At 35.3% G+C, this 19,958-nt stretch overlaps 1 protein-coding gene across 1 annotated transcript; it reads left to right on the top strand.

Annotated features, from left to right (window-relative positions):
- Positions 1 to 1,222: 1,222 nt before the first annotated feature.
- On the top strand, positions 1,223 to 17,974 carry LOC123564459 (myosin heavy chain, striated muscle-like). Its single transcript, XM_053537084.1, has 29 exons — positions 1,223 to 1,476; positions 1,843 to 1,986; positions 2,326 to 2,482; positions 4,287 to 4,314; positions 4,557 to 4,680; positions 4,871 to 4,963; positions 6,013 to 6,076; positions 6,356 to 6,454; positions 7,248 to 7,351; positions 7,678 to 7,816; positions 8,031 to 8,299; positions 8,561 to 8,731; positions 8,958 to 9,137; positions 9,403 to 9,523; positions 9,748 to 9,821; positions 10,498 to 10,703; positions 11,027 to 11,284; positions 11,448 to 12,123; positions 12,316 to 12,461; positions 12,600 to 12,747; positions 13,023 to 13,276; positions 13,531 to 13,609; positions 13,786 to 14,031; positions 14,156 to 14,702; positions 14,874 to 15,114; positions 15,409 to 16,102; positions 16,391 to 16,591; positions 16,941 to 17,153; positions 17,415 to 17,974. The coding sequence occupies exons 1-28, from the start codon at positions 1,282 to 1,284 to the stop codon at positions 17,133 to 17,135; spliced, it is 5,853 nt and encodes a 1,950-aa protein (XP_053393059.1). The 5' UTR covers positions 1,223 to 1,281; the 3' UTR covers positions 17,136 to 17,153; positions 17,415 to 17,974.
- Positions 17,975 to 19,958: the final 1,984 nt, after the last annotated feature.

Raw genomic sequence — 19,958 nt, 5'->3', positions numbered from 1 at the left:
AATATTATAATAAAATATTATTTTTTATGACAGCCAAACTCCTACCGTTTTAGGCAATGGACACACCTTTTGACTGTACATTATTCGGACTAAAACCTCTCTAAGCTTGCCGAATCGCATTTTACTTCTTTTTTATAGTTCTCTTAACAAATGAATAATTATGTTGTTTCAATAAAAATAAGTTTGCGTATTTGTGACGATGAAGAGATTCATAAGTTAGAGTAGAATAATTTATTTTCGTTTCTACATGCAGATAAGCGTAAAAAGCGCGAAAAAAGATTGTATTTTCAAATATTTCATTTTTAAATCTCCAAAGTTCGACCAGATGGTCGATAGCAGCTTGACGATTTGCATAACATCAAATGATAGATCAGTTATCGGGCAAAATATCGGTGATATAATTATTTTCTGGCAGACATTGCTGATAAGCCGTCAGTCCTAAATCGGAAATCTGGTGATTTATCTAAGAGACGTTTTCATTGGTCTTAGCACTTCGTTTATCCAATCAAATGAAGCGTAACAAATAGCCAATGTCTGCAGCCAGAATTTCGCACAAATAAAAGGCACGGGCCGCACGGTGAACACAGGAACTTGCTCTTTCTGAAGGTACGTACTTGTTTTTTTGGTGTAACCCATTCTTACCTATCCATATATTTTATATTAGACTTTAGACATGACTTTATTTTTTCGGAAACTCAGTCTTTCATATTCACTTAATACTTAAACATTTACTTGTTTCTCATAAAATCGAAGATTCTAATATACTTTTATATTGTCTTCTGATTATGTTGAATGACTGATATATTCTATATTTTAAGTCGGCATTGATCCTCTGAAACTTTCAAATGGTTATTTCTACATATATTGATTCAAGTACCTAAAATACTAATGCCTTTCATCCAGATTGTTTTTCAATTTTTCTATACAATACTAAAATTTCGGTTGATATTATACTGTATAATGTACTTTGGAAAACCAAAATGTATAGATATAAATACAAACCACGCACGCAATGATAATGTATGTATGTTAAACATTTTTCAGTGACTATATAAGCATGGAGAATATAGCCTACAAATTTTACCTATGTGGGACGTAGTGAAAAATGACAAATATATTTTCTTTGATTTTTTCGCGGCAAATTTACCAGATATTACATTAAGAGTTTAATAATGAACTGAAAATTTATTTTTAAAAATGCTTTCGTTTTACTTTCAGTTGAAAGAGTTTGAGTCTTGGCATTATTTTTCGTAAAATCGTCTTTACTAATAACGATTCACCATGTCAACCGACTTCACTAGGGATGAGGACTTTAAGTACCTTGCCATAGATCGTAAGGCTCTGCTGAAGGAACAGCTCCCTTACGACGGCAAGAAAGCTTGCTGGGTCCCAGATGAAAAGGAAGGCTTCGCTCGTGCAGAAATTGTTTCCTCCAAGGGTGACGAAATCACCGTGAAAATCCTTAGCAGCAATGAGGTATCTTTAACCTTTTATTTTACAGTGAATTTTAAAAAAGTCATTCAAGTATATTTGCTGTAGTGTATTAAGATAATTGAATAATTTGCTTTTCGCGAAACAATGTGCCATTATATATACGTTTAAACGAATGTATAGCTCTCTCAAATATCAGGTGTCGGAATTTAAAAGAGAAAATGCATTTATGACAGCTTTCGTTCGTGTCTTCTGTAAAATCTATGCGTTGGGTCTTATGTATAAAATGTTTTTATATTCCTTAACTTGATTTGTTCCGTGACAGTATCGTTTAGTTATGCTTTATTATCCCTGGGTCAATAAAATTAGTTTAATTTTTAATATTGTAACGAGTGAAAATCTGTTTTACAGAACAGGACTGTGAAGAAGGATGACCTTCAGCAGGTCAACCCACCTAAGTTCGAGTGCTGCGATGACATGGCCAACATGACCTACCTGAATGAAGCCTCTGTATTGAACAACTTGAGACAGAGATACTACCATGGTTTCATCTACGTAAGTTTGCAAAATTTTGCTGGTTAAACGTTAAACGTTACGAGAATGTGATCTGTGCCAAGAAAATTATTCAGCATAGGCAGTACACATATAATTCGTTAAATAAGGTATTTTTCCGAAAATTATTTTACTCTGGCGATTCACGCAATCATTTTGTCATGTGATAATAAACATTTAAATGGAAGTGTCCGCTTGTTATTCAGTCACCGGGAAATAGGGTTATAATTTGAACTGGAGTGTGCTTACAGCCTACCCAAAAGTACATAAGTTTCTTTGCTGAATAATGTTTATACTGTAAAATTTTCCTAGTTAACCTTGTTTACATATTTGACCTTTTAGACATACTCTGGTCTCTTCTGCGTTGCCGTGAACCCCTACCGTCGTCTGCCAATCTATCTGGACTCCATCATCGGCAAATACCGTGGCAAGAGGAAGATGGAAATGCCACCCCACTTGTTCGCCGTCGCTGAATCGGCCTTCCAGAACATGTTGCAAGGTACCATATTATTAACGAATTATTTTGAACCATATCACAACAAAAGAATCTCTTCTGTGTTGTACAGATTTTTATATTAGCATTGATGTAGGGCTTACATTTTAATAGGAAACGATTCCTCATAATTCATTCTTCAGCACTTGCGTACGAGAAAATATTATATTGAAATGAAATCAAAAAGTATTAACCCTAGATAGTAGCTGCATTTGCAAAAAAAAATGATAAATAAACGTCATCATTTTAAAAAGAGTGTCGCCATGTGGTTCAATTAAGAAACTTCAGAAGAGCGCTGATTTTTTTCTTCAAAACTGAGCAAATTTCTTGCTTATATCATATGGAACTTTTTGACGCTTCGTTAATGATCTTAAAAATTAATTGTTCGCAATTCCATTGTCGTGACTGATTGATTTGGCTTTATTAAAGAAATATGTAAAACATAAAGATCTCGAGACCAAATTACAAGCCCTCTAAATATTGATTAAGCATAAAACTTCGAAGAATGCGGGATTCTGGCGATTCCTAACTCTAGAAAAAAAGTTGTGAGAGCACATCGCAAATCTAACAATAAAATAGCCGTAAAGAATGAGACTCATGAATGAATCTGTATACATAAAAAACGATTATGCTCCGGAAAACATTTCTTCGCTTTTACATGTAATTTACGGTTCTATGACAACATGCTCTCTCAGGGTAATATATTATATATTGGCAATCACTATTCCGCAGGACATCTGCTTATACTTATATCGCCTATACAGCCAGGACGATCCGCACCTTTGATCACCGATAATTACTGATAGATAATTGAAGAAGCAAGCCATATGCTTATCAGCCTATTTTTATTATGACCATTATGTCAGTGATTTAGGATAAACTTATGTCTACCTCTCGCCACGTGAACATTTAGCTTCTATTAATTACCACACGTGTATCAACCGTTCATCGTATAAAAGTGCCAAGATGCCTTTGTTCCAAAATTTCTATGTGCACATATGAGATGTGTATATGAGGACATGAAAGTATTCATCTCATTAAGTATTATGAACACATTTCCGTTTCAGTCTTTGATCTTTTTGAAAGGCTTGTAATCCCTTTGCAAACGAGTTTATAGTACACTTGATGTGTCATACAGTTTCACTTAATTTGAATATTTTGCTAATAATTAAGGATAGTTCATAAGATACGTCTATTAATATGCGACCCAAACTAAAAATCAGACACAGCATTCATATACATGTATGTGTTATAATTTATACTATACTTCTACTGCAATATATGTTTCCAGAAATATTATGATACATAGGCATACAGACACTAAATAGAAAAATGGCGCGAAAAAAATGGTAGTCGCATAATGGTGGATACAAATAGTCCTCAGTTTTTTTTGCTCTGTAGAACTATTTTCCTTATTTTCTTCGCAATTTTTTGCTAAAATCACATGACAGATCTATGCTTGACATGTAGGTAGCATTTTCATAATGAAATAACCACATGACAAAATTGTTCTTGGAAACCTAGATCATACACCACCAGTATAATATGGGGTCTCATTTTTTAGCTGATTTTGCAGTTTGTGTGTTTGATTGAAATCATTTTTCTTGCATTAAACATGACCCCCACTTTTCATCTGATTTTTATTTAGCACTGACAATATTCTTCAAGAAAATGTAGGTTACAAACATTTAAAATGGGACCTGATGTGTGCTGCGGCCATTGGAAATAGGTCACTTTTATATAGAATAAAGAACAACAACTATTTAGTGTGTTATAACCTTCTAAACATGTCCCTTTATGTTATTTCCAGATCGTGAGAACCAGTCTTGTTTGATCACGTGAGTAGTCTTCTTATTTTGCTTGGAAGTATGTATTAAGTCAAAATCACTGCTTTATCATTCATCAGCTATGATGTGTATCTGTTACGCCGTTTAATCAGTATTATGTATAGTGGAAAACAAAAATTTAAACTATGCGAATTTTTGCCCATAATTACATAGACATTTTACATGTATTTCCCTTGCATTCAGTCAATTGTTCATTTTTCATAGTTTGTAAACATGGTTGTTTTTGTCCACAGCGGTGAATCTGGAGCCGGTAAGACTGAGAACACGAAGAAAGTAATCATGTACTTCGCCAAGGTGGCCGCTCAACTCCAGAAACAGACAGAAGAAGAGAAGGCAGCCGCCGCAGCCTCCAAGAAGGTAATTAAGTTGCATATTGACGTAATAAAATTCAAGTCAAACAAGCTCACACAACTTGTTTTTTTTTTATTTTGCAATTTAACACCTTAGATCTAAATGCGATATTGCATATGGCATTAAGGAAACTGGTTTGAAAGAAAACATGGTTTGATCTCACAATAAATAAATCTATGATTGATCTTGATTACAGGGTACCCTTGAGGACCAGATTGTGCAGGCTAACCCAGTACTTGAGGCTTACGGTAACGCCAAGACAACCCGTAACAACAATTCCTCTAGATTCGTAAGTATCAAAGAGTTTGCATGATTCCTTCTTTCCAAACTCCTTTCATTCAAATCTCAAATAATAATTCTCTTCCTAATGTTTTTTCATCACTATGAAGCCTGGTGTTGTTCTCCGCAACCTTTTTGCGGAACTTGAACATAAAAAAAGCCCATGCACATTCTTTTCTAAACAAAATTGTTCCTTCCTTATTATGAATGCATGTCTACATTATACACATCCTATATTTAGTATCGGCCATTTGGCTCAATTTTTGCAATTCTGTTTATCCTTTTCACTATTCAAACTCTTACAGGGAGTTTGATCGCATGAAGACCATGTACACTCAATTTATGTTTAGCGCCATAAAATTCCTCTTTTTCGCAAAATATGGAAAAAACAACAATGTGACAATATTTGTCACTTGATGTAAAATTTGTTCTCATTTCTTTTCACGTGAACAAAAATCAAACGTGACATTAAAAGGTGAAATAATTATAATGGGAATTGAATTATAGCGCTGAACATAAAAATGACTTTGCCTTGCCTTACTTTCTCAAAAATCCTTATTTTAGCTCAGTCGAATGGGATGAGCTCAATATGTTGCTTGAAATCAAAGAGAACTTGTTTCTCCGATGTGATACGTAAGTACAGAACTTACAGCATTACATACAATTTTGTTTTACTTGGCATACTTTACTAATGAGTATGTTAACAGTTGGCACCTACCAATATTGCCAAAGAGAAAACAGTCCTGTTGCATGTTATATACATAAACTATTACGTAATTAGTAAAAAAAAAGAAAGATAACTCTATCATGGTATCAATTTTCCTACATACTGTATTTATTAATATCTTACAGATATATTTTTTAGGCTGGGAAACTGCGTTTAAGAAAATATAGGCATATAGACCTACTGTTTTGAAATAAAGAGTTCTATTTAATTGACATAGAGACAAAAGATTGCATCTTTAAATGTGGAAAATGAACATACAGTACAAAGGTATCATACCTCTGCCAAATTTTGATTTACCACAATTCACCTAACATGTTATATATCTTTCACAGGGTAAATTCATCCGTATTCACTTTGGTCCCACCGGAAAGATCGCTGGGTGTGACATTGAGACATGTAAGTATTTACACGTGAATTATAATGTCGTTTTCTCGCTGATAAAATAAAATGCAGCTACAGAAAATCTTTAAATATTTTCTTCGGTTTCTTTTAGATTGCTTAATATACTTCACATTTTGCTTCCTTATTTACTGTCACTATGCTATTGGTATAACTATTACACACCTGCATATTACGTGTAAGCATATCAAAAGTGTGTGCTAGAAAAAAAGTCTTAACGTCGTTTTGTTTAAAAAAAATAAAGACTTTGAGATGATATTTTTCTGTGATATTCAGACCTGCTGGAGAAGTCTCGTGTAACATACCAACAATCTGCTGAGAGAAACTACCACATCTTCTACCAGATGCTGACAGATGTCTACCCCAAGTACCACGGTGAGTTTATTCTAGATTTTAGATGTAATTAGAAATCCGAGCAAACTTTACCTAGTAGATCACAAAATTGAAATTAACGTATTTGCCTTAATGGCACTGGTCTCGCTTGAAATATTGGATATCTGTTGAAATGTAGAATTTAAGCGAATGAAATCTAAAGCACCAATAACACTACAATCCTTGAAGTCAGAACGAACTGTAGGTGGATTTATTCTGGCGGTGTAAAAATTTGGCGATTTTTTAGTTTGAACATATTGGCGGTATTTTATTTTGGCGGAACTTAATGATGCTGCGACGATTTTCCATCTTCTAAATCTTAGCTATTTACAAACGGCGAACATCGCTACAAAGGGACAGCTACTCCCCATGCTTAAGACTGCAGGCCATGCCTGTATGTAAGAGACCGCTTATTTGGGTGTGTGTTTTTTTTCGAATTAATTCTGATTTTGATAAAAACGTCTGTCATTTTCTATTAATCTTTTATACATGTATAGAGTGGTATTTTCTTTTTGTTGTAGAATTGCCATCTGCATAAATGGAAAGTGTGTTCGCCAAAATAATACCACCGCCAAAACTAAACCTTATACAGTATTTACCACATCGCGAATTTTATAGTTTCGTTTATGAAGTGAACTAAAGTAAATGTTTTCGCTTAAAATCATAGATGAAATTCAAAACACTTCAACATTAAATTATAACTGCAGACATACAAACAAGTTTAAATCACAAACTAGAGTAATTGCATTCAAAAATAATTAAGTAAGCATGTATGCATTATTTTTATCTATTTTAGAGATGTGTCTGATGAGCCCTGACCCAGGCCTCTATTCATACATCAACCAGGGTGTGCTCACCGTCGACGGTATTGATGACAATGTGGAAATGAAAGCCACGGATGTAAGTTTATACTTGGAATTACTTTTCCCTTCAACATAACTTTTGCGATTAAGAAATTTATCATTGAAATAACTGAAACAAAATTGAAATATAAATTCCATGCTTTTCTAAAATATATATACATAAATCGTAATGTTTTTGCAAGTTGTTCAGAAATATGATGACATTGACATGTGTGATAAGTTATATATGAATGTACTAGTACCCTCTGAGTGTAGCTCATCGCATTTGTAAACGGATGCTGATGTAAAAATGCGTACATTATTTCTGACTGTAGCAGTTTTATATTTTTGAAACCATGTAACGCATCTTACTATATATTTTAGGAAGCCTACGATGTGTTGGGCTTCACCACGGATGAGAAGAACAGCTTGTACAAGATCACTGCCGCCATCGTCCACTTTGGTGAGATGAAATTCAAGCAAGCCCCCAGAGAAGAACAGGCTGAATGTGACGGCACTGCTGGTAGGAACTCTATTGTCATTTATTACATAGTTGTCACAACATTTGCATGACAAATTTTATCACTTATATTGAAGAACAAAGAATAATCTTTTTGTCCTCAATAAGATAATTTGTATCGAATACAAAAATTACGGTTAATCATTCTACAGTATATATGTTTGCTAAAATCATTGTAAAATACATAAAGTATATAACGTTATGCGTATTTTCACAGAGGCCGAGAAGGTTGCCTTACTTATGGGTATTAACTGCGGTGACTTCATCAAGGGTCTGCTTAAACCAAAGATCAAGGTCGGAACCGAGTTCGTCACCCAGGGACGTAACAAGGAGCAAGTTGTCAACTCAGTCGGTGCTATTGCTAAGTCCACCTATGCCCGTATGTTCGACTGGCTCGTCAAGAGAGTTAACCAGACCCTCGATACAAAACAAAAGAGAAATTACTACATTGGTGTGTTGGACATTGCCGGTTTCGAAATTTTTGACGTAAGTAAAGACTATATTATAACATATTACATTACATTTCAATGGACGTACAGAAATAAGAATACGGGATACAAACTGTACGAATTATACAGCTATATGTTTTCTTTTGTAGCTACAATACAATGAAAATAGGTATATAGATTTGTCCGTATGTTGTGCGTTATTAATGAACTGTAAACTAGGTGTTAACTGTATAGTGTTTTATTTTATTTACATGAAAAATCTTCATCGTTTAGAAAAAGATATGCCTTAAAATTACAGTTCAACAGTTTTGAGCAATTGTGTATCAACTACACCAATGAGAGACTCCAGCAGTTCTTCAACCATCACATGTTCGTACTGGAACAGGAAGAATACAAGAAGGAAGGTATCCAGTGGGAGTTCATTGACTTTGGTATGGACTTGCAAGCCTGTATTGAACTTATTGAAAAGGTAATGAAATATTTTTTTTTTTGTTTTTTTCTTTCTTAATTTCTTCTAGTTGTAATTTAGAAATGATTTGTTTCTTATTGTAAATCAAGGAAGTTAAGACGTTTAAATATGTTAAATAATCGTCTTAAAATATATCTCTTAGTTTCATTGCGACAGGATATACCAAACACACTTAACACGTGTTGCCTTATGTGCAGTTTTTGAACATCTATTGGCTTTATTTCAGCCCATGGGTATCTTGTCCATCCTGGAAGAAGAATGCATGTTCCCCAAGGCTTCAGATAAAACATTTGAAGACAAATTGATGACTAACCATCTTGGAAAGTCAAAGGCCTTCGGCAAAGTCGTCAAGAGCAGAAAGGGAGGTGGCAACGCTCACTTTGAATTGCACCATTATGCCGGAGCTGTAAGTTTTACTGGTTTGATAGTTAAACACCTCTTTAGTAATTAGTTTTTCTTAGAGGGTGACCTGTATGAAACGGATCACATATTATTCTATATGGAATGAACCGGAATTGTTTTACATATTCGTCTTGTTTTCTATGTTTTCAAGGTATGCAACGAAATTGGTTGTAACATTAGCTTTATATTAATATATATTCATTTTTCTTAATGTATAACGCTGATTCTTTAGAAGATGGCGGATAATGATTAATATGTTCACATTTCAGGTGCCTTACAACATTACATCTTGGTTGGACAAAAATAAGGATCCCTTGAACGAGACTGTGGTCGGCATCCTTTCGCAGTCAAAGGAGCCGCTCGTGGCTGAATTCTTCAAGCTACCACCAGGTAAGAATCCCTTAGTTAAGAAACAGTACCATGTGACAATTTATTCGGAATCATATTATTTCGTTAAGCTGTAGAAACACAGACATGCATACAGTTTTTGATACTCTAGAAAATCTGGAAATTCCTCTTATTACAGGAATTTATATTTTTAATTTATTATAAATGGTAACATTTTTGTTTTAAAAAAATCATTGAAATAATAAAACTGAACACTTACATTACAGCACCAGAAGGTGGCGGCGGTGGCAAGAAGAAGGGAAAGTCTTCTGCTTTCCAGACCATCTCCTCTGTCCACAGGGTTAGTATATATATATGTATGTGTTTCAGTAATTTTGTACATATGCAATTATTTAAATGATAAAATTCATCAAATAAGTATTCAATAATGAAGCATACAAATTTTAAATGAAAACGTTTTATGGATGTAATTTAACCATTTTATGGTTTATACTATAATTTATATAAAACAGGTTTCTATCAACTTACAAAATTTCAAAAAAAACTTACTTTTTGTTATGGAAATAGAGGTATCATGAAATGCCTGTTTGGAGCCTCATCACGCCTCCTTTGATAATACCGAATACATATGTAAAGGTGATTAATCAGAACATGATCGTGTAATGGATTTCTTCGAATACACGTTAGATTTTCACATATAAAAATCTAAAATTTAAAATTAAATGAGCAACTGTTACAAAATATCTGATATCTAAATTCAGTTCTTGCTACATAATATTCTAAATTCAGTTCTTGCTACATAATATTTAGATTAGCTTCTTATATCAAGACGGATTGATTGCAATTTATGGCTTTGAACATTGTGTCAGCTGAATGATAGAAAACACAGGCAAAGAGGTTCAAGATATATAAACTAAAAGAATCAATATTTCTAACTTCGCGTACTGTTTCTGTAATTGTAAAGTATGAAGTCATGTGTCTTGCGTCTAAAAATTGTTCCAATTACCTTCATGCAGGAATCATTGAACAAGCTGATGAAGAACTTGTACACCACCCATCCTCACTTTGTACGTTGCATCATTCCCAACGAGTTGAAGACTCCAGGCATGATCGATGCCGGCCTCGTCCTCAACCAGCTCCAATGTAACGGTGTACTTGAAGGTATCCGTATCTGTAGAAAGGGCTTCCCCAGCAGAATCATCTACTCTGAATTTAAACAGAGGTAAGAATCGTAAATTAACTTGTTAAATTCACAAGCAGACCGTGACAAAGCACAACAACTCTGGAAATGATTTCAAAATATTCAAATTATATAGATATACAATCGTGAATTCTAGAATGCAATGAACTACTTTCTAAATCTCTCCGTTAAGCAATTGATAAGGATAAACTTTAGACAATATGTTCTGTAAAACGTTTCAACTATTTGTGACAGATAAAAGCGTTTAATATCGTACATTTCCCGTCATTCATTGCTAATAGAAATACATCAACGTGGATGGTTATAACAATATAAAACACTACAGATCTTTTTACCGTTTGCAGATATTCCATCCTGGCTGCTGATGCTGTCCCTGCAGGTTTCCATGATGGCAAAGAGACAACAGCCAAAATTCTCAGTGCTCTGCAGATGGACCCTAATGAATACAAGATCGGCAGCACTAAGGTCTTCTTCAAGGCAGGTGTATTGGGTAATCTTGAAGACATGCGTGATGAACGTCTCTCAAAGATTGTTTCCCTCTTCCAGGCCCATATCAGAGGTTACCTCATGCGCAAACAGTACAAGAAACTTCATGACCAGAGGTGAGTTTCCACACAAAGTAGTCTATAGAGATGTACTGTGCTAAAATAGATACTCTAAAAATGCAGAATGATTGATTATTTTGATTATTTCATTAAATAAAGTTTTCAGTGATTGAGTGTTTTGACAAAAGAAATGTAATTTTTTGTTTTCTTTATTTTTCAGAACTGCATTGTCTAAAATCCAGAATAACATCAGGAAATATATGCTTTTGAAAAACTGGCCATGGTGGAAACTTTACACCAAGGTCAAGCCTCTCCTCACTGCCGCCGCAGCTGAAGATGAGATAAACCAGATGAAGGAAGAATTTGCTAAAACAAAGGAGGAACTTGCCAAGGTTGAGAAGGTCAAGAAGGAGTTGGAAGAAAGGTGTGTTATGCTTCAGAGAGAAAAGGATGATCTGAAGTTGGAATGCTCCGCAGAGCTTGATACTCTTGCTGACATGGAAGAAAAAGTCGAAAGCCTTATACAGCAAAAGGCTGAATACGAAAGTCAAATTAAGGAGCTCGAGGAGAAATGTTTAGATGAGGAGGAGGCTGCTGCAGCTCTTGAAAGTGTCAAGGCTGAATTGACCGCACAGGCAGCTAAACTCAGGGAAAACATCGAAGAGCTTGAGGGATCTTTGAAGAAAGCTGAACAAGAGAAACAGCACAAAGACAATCAGATCAGAACTCTCCAGGATGAAATGACACAACAAGATGAGCAAATTGGAAAACTCAACAAGGACAAGAAGAATTTGGAAGAAACTGTGAAGAAGACACAGGCATCACTTGCCGCTGAAGAAGACAAAGTTAACCACTTAAACAAACTCAAGCAAAAGCTTGAATCTACGCTTGATGAGGTAAGATAGATGTAATAGCAAATGAATTGAATAACAATTTTATAAAAAATATGTTGGAAAAAGGTTTTACTTTGATGTTAAAAAATCTTTTACAAAACATTATCAGTTGTAACAAGAACTAGATTTATAAAAATCAGTAGTAGATCTACTTTTACCTAACTTGTGTTCAGAATGAGTTGTTTTAATTGTTAGCTTGAAGATAACCTTGAGCGCGAGAAGAAGGTCCGTGGTGATGTAGAGAAGGTCAAGAGGAAGGTTGAGCAGGATCTTAAGGCCACCCAAGAAATGGTTGAAGAACTTGAACGTGTCAAGGCAGATCTTGAAGGCAGTGTTAAGAAGTATGTTATTTGTTTTTTAAACTCCGAGACAAATTAAAACATCATTTACCGTTTCGATAAAACATCTCTTATACAGTAATAAAACCTTATCTTTCAGTTTCTTTACTCCAGAGTAAATATACTTTAATGTGTTTACAGGAAGGAGAATGAAATCAAAAACCTCAGTGCCAAGCTTGAAGACGAACAAGGAGTTGTTGCCCAGCTGCAGAGAAAGATCAAGGAACTCCAAGCTCGTATTGAGGAACTAGAGGAAGAACTCGAGACTGAAAGACAGAACAGAGCTAAGGTATGTCTTAATATTACATATTAAGACGTTGAGTGCACACGTTTGTCAAGATTTAACATAAGTTCAATGAATATATTAAGCATACAATTCAGTTTCATACTCTGCGAAACAGATACTTTTAGTCTTGTATTCAAATTGTCACATTGATAATTAAATATTATACAATTATATACTTTAAAACATCTACGCAGCTAACCTTGTTGCAAAGAAATGAAACGTAAAAACGAATAATTTGAATTTGAAAATGTGAAATAATCCTAAAATTTGTTTGCTAGGTGGAGAAACAGAGAAACGAACTCAACCGTGAACTCGAAGAACTCAGTGAGCGTCTGGATGAAGCTGGTGGTGCTACTGCTGCTCAAATTGAGGTCAACAAGAAACGTGAACAGGAACTCCTTAAACTTCGCCGTGAGCTCGAGGACTCCGCGCTTGAGCATGAATCCACCATTTCCTCTCTCCGCAAAAAGGCTCAAGATACCAGCAATGAAATGGCTGATCAACTCGACCAGCTTACCAAAGTCAAACAGAGGTCAGTTGATGAATCAGTAAAATATATACTTTATCATGCATGTTATATTTCTGCAAATATGAATACCAGCAATGGTCATTGGCTTTTTATTTCTATGCTGACATTTGAAACATGCTATTTCCTTGTATGAATGTATATTACTTAGTTTTTGTAACGCAAGATGATTTTTAAAGAAACAACTCAGGCCTTGTTGATGATCTTTATATTTTATAACTTTTGCTGTACACATATAACTTGCATTCTTATACTTACAGAATCGAAAAAGAGAAACAACAATTGAAGAACGAAGTCGCTGACTTACAGGATCAACTCGCAAATGCTTCCAAGAAAGGAGTAAGTATCTCATTCGGTATATAAATTTATGTTTTAAGCGATTTTCTAATATATATGGGTCCAGTCAAAATATTTCTATAACATATTTTTTATTAATAACTCAAATTACATGTACTTGGTCTGTATCGAAAAGTCTTATAAACATGAATAATTGTAAATGATCATTTCTTAAACAGGGTATGTCTGAGAAGATGTCCAAGCAAGTTGAGTCTCAGATCTCAGAACTTAACTCTCGTCTTGACGAAAGTTCACGAAACATTCAAGATCTTCAGTCTACTAAAGCAAGACTCCAGACCGAAAGCTCAGAAATCACTCGCCAGCTTGAAGAATCTGAAAGCAAGGTCAACCACCTTCAACGAGAACGTTCAAGTCTTGTCTCCCTTCTTGACGAAGCTAAACGAACCTTGGATGAGGAAACAAGGGTGAGTCTCGATGTCATTTCTACACATAAAAACATATTCCAACGTATTTTTCGTCTCTCGGTACTCCTCTAATACAATGTAAGTTCAGTCACAGTTAAGTAATTGTTCGTGTTTTCCCTTACAGGCTCGCCAAAAACTGTCTGCTGAATTGCGCAACGCAATGGCTGATATGGATGCTCTCCGTGAACAACTTGAGGAAGAAAGTGAAGCCAAGTCTGACCTCCAGAGACAACTCTCCAGAGCTAACGCTGAAGCTCAGTCATGGCGCGTCAAGTATGAGACAGAAGGCATGGCACGTGCTGAGGAACTCGAAGAGATCAGACGTAAACTCACCAGCAAACTCCAAGAAACTGAAGCCTCACTTGAAGCTGCCAGCTCAAGGATTAGCGGTCTTGAGAAGGCAAAGTCTAGACTCCAGCTTGAACTCGAGGATGCTGTTGTAAATAGCGACCGATCTTCGTCGTTGGTTACTCAGCTCGAAAAGAAAAACAGATCATTTGACAAGACCATCGCTGACTGGCAGCTTAAGGTTCGCAACCTCCAAACCGAACTTGAAAACGCACAAAAAGAAAGCAGAAGTTACTCCACTGAGCTGTTCCGAACAAAGACACAATATGAAGAACTTATTTCAACTGTTGATACATTAAGAAGAGAGAATAACAACTTAACAGGTTAGTTGAGAATAGTAGCTTAACAGCTTAGTTACACTAATATTAGGTCAACTTTATGTAAATTTCTGTTTACCTACGTGAGTCATTTATACTACTGAAACACACATTTGAAAGAAAGATAAATTGTTTGTGTAATTGCAATGTTTATAATATTAATACTTTCCTTCACAGTGGAGATCCATGACATAACTGAACAGCTCTCTGAGGGTGGTAGAAATGTACACGAAAACGACAAGATTCGTCGTCGTCTCGAGTTGGAAAAGCAAGAACTTCAGGCTGCGCTTGAGGAGGCTGAGGGAGCCCTTGAACAGGAAGAGGCAAAGGTTACACGAGCACAGCTCGAGATTGCTGCTGTTAGATCTGAGATTGACAGACGTATTGCTGAGAAAGAAGAGGAATTCGAAAACACAAGGTTATTATCTTAACGTTACGTAGTTATAACAAGTAAATACGTGCATGAAGAGTTTATACATGCAGTTGTCTTCCTGAAATAAAGTTTTCTTCCCGAATTTAAGTATATATAATGATTTGATACCATTATAAATTGATTCGAGATGAAGACTGTTTAAGCTCATGCATTATTTTTCATGTTGGAAATTGAACAATAATGACAAAAGGAAATTACAGGGAATGAAAACTCGCCAGCATTCAGATTGTGTACGGCTTTGGAACATTTTATATACCACTTTTTATTTTATATAACCAGACGCAATCAAGTCCGAGCTGTTGAATCTATGCAAGCATCACTGGAAGCCGAGACAAGAAGCAAAACTGAAGCTCTCCGTGTACGCAAGAAGCTTGAAAAGGACATTAACGAACTTGAGGCTGCTGTTGACACTGCTAACCGTGTAAGAGCTGATATGGAGAAAAATGCAAAGAGATATCAAGAACAATGCAGAGAATTTCAGGCAGCTCTTGAGGACGAAAGGCGCAAAACATCAGAGGCTATCGAGTCCATATCAATTGTTGAGCGCCGTGTAACATCAATTCAGATGGAAGCAAATGAAATGCGCAACGCAGTTGAAGTCGCTGAACGAGCCCGTAAGGCAGCTGAAAACGAACTTGTTGAGACCTCTGATAGGGTCAATGAGCTTTCATCTCAGCTGCAGAGTATTTCCAGTCAGAAGAGGAAACTTGAGTCCGATATCAGTGCAATGAGTGCCGATCTTGAGGAAATGAGCGGAGAAATCAGACGTTCTGACGAACAGGCCAAGAAAGCTATGATTGACATGAACCGTATGGCTGATGAGCTTCGTGCTGAAAAGGACCACTGTTCAACCATTGAGAAGATGCGCAGATCCCTTGAAACTCAGCTGAGAGAATACACCGTACGCCTTGACGAAGCTGAGTCAAAGGCCCTCAAGGGAGGAAAGGGACTGATTTCCAAGCTGGAATTAAGGGTAAGTTTTATTTAAATACAGTACTTTCGAGTATGTTAGTGTACTTTATGCACATACGATGTTGTGTTGTTACTGTAACCACTTTGTTACGTTATTGCAGAAATACATTTCAATGAATTTTTATTTCAACTACTTTTAAAAATGCCTTGATGGTTTCAATAAGTACACATAATTGATAAGAAGAGCAAAATTACACTATATAATATACACGTAACTATTCTGTGAAAGTTTGATTTTTCATATAGTTTGTTGAATATGAAAATGAACTTGACAACACTTTTTATTCAGGTTGTTGAACTTGAAAGCGAACTTGACAATGAGCAACGCCGCCACGCTGAAACCCAAAAGAACATGCGCAAGGCTGACCGTCGTCTGAAGGAACTCGCCTTCCAGGTTGATGAGGACAGGAAGAACCAAGATCGTCTTCAAGACTTGATTGATAAACTTCAGAACAAGATCAGAGTTTACAAACGACAGGCTGATGAAGCTGTAAGTTTCTGCTTCTTCGGAATTATTTGTGTTGAATTAGGAAGATATTGATTTAAACAACAGGCAGTTTCAAACAATTAGAAGCCGCACTGTGTGTAAAACACGTCAAATGCCTGTGGGTCATAAAACGATATTCGTCGTAGATTTTAAAACGTATTTAAATCAGGCTCATTAAAGTTTATATAGACTGTTATATTTTAGATGCCAGTTATATGCTCATTTTGATCTTCAAACGCATTGAACAGCACTACTCTTATCATACAGACCAGTTCAACTATGTCAATATGCAAAGAAATACGTTCGTGTCTTTGTTCAAAGTTATTGATTGTTCAAAATTGTCGTATTACAGGAGGAAGTCGCCGCCATCAATCTTGCTAAGTACAGAAAGGTTACCGATGAGCTGGAAAGTGCCGAGGAGCGTGCAGACTCCGCTGAAAACTCCCTCCAGAAGGCTCGTCTCACAAACCGCAGTCTTTCCGCCTCCCGTAGCAGCCAGAGTACTGTCGTGAAGCGAACAAAGATCATCACAAGCAACGAAATCTAAACATATGATAACGTAAAGGTACGCTCTTTATTTTATCAATTCTATACTACGTTCAAGTCAATGATATGAACTGACTTTTAAATTAAGATAAATTCATCAATGTCCTTGTTTGTCCATTTCTCATCACAAACGAAACTTATTTCAACATACAATGCGATAATGAAAAAGCATAAATAAAAACTCACAGAACTGAAATACTTTAGTGTTGCATGGCAGTTTTGAAAATGTTGACACACTACTAAATTAATCAGTTATTTATATTTCATATTTCTTTTTCAGGCGGTTTGGAAATCTGAATCCCTCAGAATCATTCCACCTCTACCTCTTCATTATCTTTCCAACCATCGAGAGTGATACCATCAGCCTTATGGAGGAAACATATCAGAGAACATTTGATACGAAATAGCTAATAGACACTTTAATATTTTGTTAAAAATGCTACAGTTCGGACTTATTCTGTGTGTCTCATGGTTCCATTACCTTTGATAACACGAGACACTACATAAAATTTATGCCAAGACTCATATTCCAAAAAAAGATATTGCAACCAAGAGAGCATCAGAAAAATAAGAAAACTGTACATTGTATAAGTTGTGTCACCAAACAACTTATTGTGGAACTTGTAAACATAATATCTTCCATATTGACCCCAGTGTTTTTCTAGGGTCGGCAGTATGATCTCTCGAATGGTAATAATTAATTTATTTATAGACAATAATTTGTTTATATTGCTGTATGGACCTTATGGCTTTGTTAATGTTTGTCGTATGGCTATATAGAATAATATAAAATTGTCTTATTTATTTTCACTGCCCTTGAAAAAATAAAGAAAATATTTCACCCAAGTTTGTCATTATGTTTTAATCAACATATTATTATTTAGAACAATTGCTATATCCTTTAATAATTTACCCGGGACTAGCTTTCACTGATATTTTCGAATAGAGAATAATCGCAACATAAATGTTCGAAAAGCTTTGTTTGTTATATTGATTACAATGCAATATGCACCCTTCAGTTACAAAGAGATGTTCTTGTTTACATCTCCAGCTGAGATAAACATTAATAAATAGAATGGTGAAGCGAGATCATCGGGACTTATCCTAATACTGGGTTCGTCTAAAAGAATTTAATTAAGTTTTCGACGTTCTTACATAACCTATACCTGCCTGCGACGATGACCTACAGACAAAATTAAACAATTTAATACAAAGTTTCCGAAGTGGAAACTTTGATAAATATGTTTGAATCAATTCATGACCCATTAGTCAATATTCGATATTCGATTGACCTAAGCGTTAAACTGGTTAATGTACCTGACAAGGCAAAAGTATTTACTAACTATGGACACACATAAAACAGGGCTATCTGACATGTTGCTAATTTTCGGGTGGCTTAGCGCAAAACTGCTCTAAGAGACATGTTTTCACAAGATCACTTTTTACATATCTTTATAAACCAATGTCAGTCTGTGAAAAAAGGTGAAATGTACCTTTTTTACCTACTTTTACCCAGCAGAAAAATATAGGATATACATATATATCTCAGGATATTAGTTTTTATCATTGCAATAAGATCTAGTTTATGTTGGAACTATATTGAATGAATAATTTGTTAACTGGGTTTGGACTTTCACCACGCTAAAAAATTGTACTGTTTCATCAATACCTTTTTGTTGAGCTTACCTAACTCGGAATATTGACAATCATTGGAGCGAAAACATCTTGCAAAAAATATAGAAAGTATCTAAGAATAAAAGTGGTGATTTCTTTCAAATACTGTATTGCATCGGTAATTCAAGAGCAATAAATGCTAGATTATATCATCTTTATCACTGTATCAATAATATACATCTTCAATTTTTTAATTGTGTACAAGGCAAATTGTCTGCCTTGAAAATCTGCAGTTATTATCCGCAAGTATTGACCTGGCACTCATGAGTATTCCATATATTTCGGTGTCCGAACTTAAATAGCGATGTAACTATTGGACTGACAAAATGTCGCATATGCAGGCAGCTGTGTGGATAAAACGTTTAGCTGCCAATTTAGGCTTTATGGGTTCGAGTACTGCATCTACCTTTTTCCAAACTTTATCTGCACACTTAACAGTCGGAACAACTGATACTATTTTCTGTTCAAACTTACTTTTATACTTAGTTTTTAAACTTCATTTATTGAAAAAATGCATATGTATTCAAGTTACCTGTTGGTTGTAGGAAATTCGGAATAAAAAATCTTTTAAAGTATCTTAGCGAAAATGACGAATTACTTATCACCAGAAAAAACAAATACTACAAGTAAAATTTATTTATTTTGTTGGGTTTAATGCGTCACCGACACAATTATAGGTCATATGGCGACAATCCAGCTTTGATGATGGAGGAAGACCCCAGATGCCTCTCCGTGCATTATTTCATCACGAGCGGACACCTGGGTAGAACCATCGACCTTCCGTAAGGAAGCTGGATGGCTTCCTCACATGAAGAATTCAATGCCCCGCCACATCGGTGAGGGGCAAGTGATTTGAAGTAGGATACCTTAACCACTCGGCCACGGAGGCCCCTACAAGTGAAAACACATAAAATATGTTAAATATGTAAATAAGATCATGCGATGATGATTTCAAACTCGTGATAACGTGCGTAAAAATCAGACATTTTACCACTACGCCACCGAGTAATTGGATTAAGTAAATAGGTTAATTGAGTAAAACGATATTTTCACGTAAACTTACGAAAAATGCCCGAAAATACTGGCGAAGATTAATGAGTGCCAGATAAATACTTACTGAAAATAAACTTATATCTTTAACTTATTTGTA

This window comes from Mercenaria mercenaria, chromosome 2 (genome assembly GCF_021730395.1).
Source record: "Mercenaria mercenaria strain notata chromosome 2, MADL_Memer_1, whole genome shotgun sequence".
NCBI lineage: Eukaryota > Metazoa > Mollusca > Bivalvia > Venerida > Veneridae > Mercenaria > Mercenaria mercenaria.
The sequence above is the reverse complement of the archived record's forward strand: the minus strand, read 5'-3'. Positions and strand labels throughout refer to the sequence as shown.